The following is a 2,991-nucleotide window of genomic DNA, read 5'->3' as shown; positions in this document are numbered from 1 at the left end:
CACACACACACACACACACACACACACACACACACTCATACACACTCACATGCACAAACACATACACATGCATACGCACACGTATACACACACACACACACAAATACATACATACATACATACACACATACATACATACACATATACATACACACATACATACATACATACATACATACATACATACATACATACATGCATACATGCATGTATGTATGTCACACACTGCATAAATACCAATCTTGAGAAATTAAGCTTCTTAAAACCAGAAAGGAGAAGAAGACTACGGATCCAATCCATCACCGGAACAGTAAATTTTTGTAAAACTTGCCAGAAATTTATCATTTAAGTATACATGTTCATGTCTAGACATGCAACTACATGTGTCTGAATACATACGTCAAACAAAACACACAAATCTGCACATGCACTGACTCCAAATACTGCACTTAAACACACATAGATGCAAAAAATACCTTGTTGATGTTGTTGAAATTCCAGTGAAGGAGCCTTGGATCGAGGTTAGAAACCGGTTCTTTCTCCATTGGCAACAAATCTTCAAATAAAACTGACTAATGATATGCATACACTCACACACACATATATGACACATGCACAGGTGCAGTAAACACTAAGACTACACAGAAAATAGATTTTCTCCAAAGCCCAAGAGGTATACCTAAAGACAGTAGACAGCTTCTATTACCTAGATCGGTGGTTCTCAACTGGGGTCCATACAAGACTTTTGGGGGTCCCTGCAACAAAATAGTAAACTGGGGATCTGCAATAGTGCTTTAAGAACCCTAGAAAAAATTTTGCTTTAGATATATATATATATAATGGTATGTATTGTAAGAAATGACTAAGTTTCTTTCTCTAACATTTTAAATAGTCCAACCAAAAGAAAAGAGAAATTTTGAAAGAAGTTTCTCTAAAACTAGTTTTTAAACATCAAATTGTTATGAGAGTCCAATGGAACAAAATAGTAATAAAAAAAGGTCCCTAGATAAAAATTGGTTGAGAACCCCTGACCTAGATGATGTAATTAGCTGTGGTGGGGTTGCTCTGAAAGCACAAAGTAAGACAAGACTAGAGAAAATTTAGGGAGCTATTAATTCTGTTAATAATGAAAGGTTTCTGTATCAGAGAGACAAATCGAATGAAATTGCATTTGAACAGAAATGCTATATTACATGGTAATGTGGTATTAGCTGAATGCAGAGGACATGCAAGGACTAGATAGAAGTGAAGGTTGCATGTTCTGCTGAATGTGCAACATCAGTATGCATGAATGAGAGAATGGCAATGTGTTGAGAGAAAATTAGGTATAAGAGGAATCAGATGCAGTGTGCTAGAGTAGTGCTCTGCAACTGCCATGCTGCAGCACACTGGTGTGCCACTGAAGTGTGAAAAGAATGTAAGTGTGCCACAAGTGAAAGAAGGTTATAGAGCACTGTGTCAGAGAGAAGTGTGCACTGATATGGTACTGTCATGCAGTGATACTATGCCTGAGACCACGCCTACACCTATCTGCTTAAATTCAAGAAAAATTCTTTCTGTAATGTAAAACATAGCAGCACTTACCGAGTATTTGCATGAACCTCTGTGATCTTCTGTTGACTCTCTATATAATTGCTTCTATCAGTAATATTTATCTTTTGGATGATAATCTTATTAATAAGATCCTCAGATTGCTACACAAACACCAAAATTAGATGCATTCAGTGTATTAAAATATATCATGCATTAAAGAATGTCAAATAGATATAAAAAAAGTACCAAATACTTTGAAACGATTTTGAGCATCATTTAAGCAATATCAAATACAATAAACCAATGTTAATACGCAAAAAAAAACAAAAAAAAAAACAGGGAATAAATCAAAACGATATCGAAATGTTTATATAATATCGAATGTGTTTAAATACTAGTAAATACATATAAACCATTTCAAAGTTATTTAATTTTTCTAAAGCCAACAGATTAATGTAATCCTGAACACTTAAATTTAATATTGATATTGAAAGTAATCAACATCATCATCATCAGCCTCATTCCCATCACCACAACTACCACCACCAACACCATCATCATTGTCATCATCATCATCACCATCATCATCATTATCCTCATCACCATCACCACAACTATCATCATCGTCGTCATCTTCATAATCATCATCATTGTTTTAAAATCCAATTTGGATTAACTGACCAAACTCTGAAGTTACTGTCAATGTTTTTCTAACTACGCCCCTGTCTCTTTCCTCAGAACATCGTCCTGGAAATCCCTCCCTGCACATATTTTTCCTACAGCCATGGACTTGCAATTGTTCAAACAAGAGGAATGTTAACTGCCAGTCTTACTGGATTCAAAGAATATGTGAAGGTTACAGGCACAGATCCTTATTTCAGGCTAATCTAATACACAAAAAAAAAGGGATATTGGTAAAACCCTTAGCAAGGTAATGACCAACTGAGTAGAGATCAGGTGTTTTCTGCAGAAATATTCAGATGATTGAAGACAGAATTATTGAGGTTCTGAGCAGTGGAGAGAAACAAAAAGCTGGAACAAACCTGTTTTACTCTGGCAGTTTTTTCAAGAAGGCTGTTTAGTTCAATCTTAAAACCTGTAAGTTCTCTGTAAAAATATAGGATTTAAGAGATATATTTTAACATTACAAGGAAAGCAGAAACTTTCTTAGATTAATTTGCATTTAAAATAGTTCTATTCATTGTTATGTAATAGTAACATGGCTAAAATAGCCTCCATAGTTCAACAAAATCATAGATATGAAGGCAGGTACTACATGACAAATTACTGTTATACAGACATAAAAAAACCCAACATCAGTTGTCCAGTAGTAGGAGGGTACAAATACAAGCACAAAGACACACATACATGCATATGTACATTTTTATGACAGGCTTCCAAACAGTTTCTGTGTACAAAGTTCACTCACAAGGCACTGGTCAGTCTGAGGACATACAG

The 2,991-nt window shown here is 35.0% G+C and overlaps 1 protein-coding gene across 7 annotated transcripts in view; it reads right to left on the bottom strand.

The window, feature by feature from the left end:
- LOC106873605 (uncharacterized) overlaps positions 1 to 2,991 on the bottom strand; it is a 50,842-nt gene that overhangs the window by 33,515 nt on the left and 14,336 nt on the right. For all 7 annotated transcript variants that reach the window (XM_014921044.2, XM_052968527.1, XM_014921047.2 and 4 more), the window contains 2 exons: positions 2,577 to 2,640; positions 1,585 to 1,694 (listed from right to left, as the gene is read on the bottom strand). In XM_014921044.2, the coding sequence (XP_014776530.1) occupies positions 1,585 to 1,694; positions 2,577 to 2,640 (174 nt within the window). The remainder of the gene's footprint in view (positions 1 to 1,584; positions 1,695 to 2,576; positions 2,641 to 2,991) is intronic.

Source organism: Octopus bimaculoides, chromosome 6 (genome assembly GCF_001194135.2).
Source record: "Octopus bimaculoides isolate UCB-OBI-ISO-001 chromosome 6, ASM119413v2, whole genome shotgun sequence".
NCBI classification, from domain to species: domain Eukaryota; kingdom Metazoa; phylum Mollusca; class Cephalopoda; order Octopoda; family Octopodidae; genus Octopus; species Octopus bimaculoides.
Note: the sequence above shows the minus strand (reverse complement) of the source record. Positions and strands in the feature narration are given on the sequence as shown.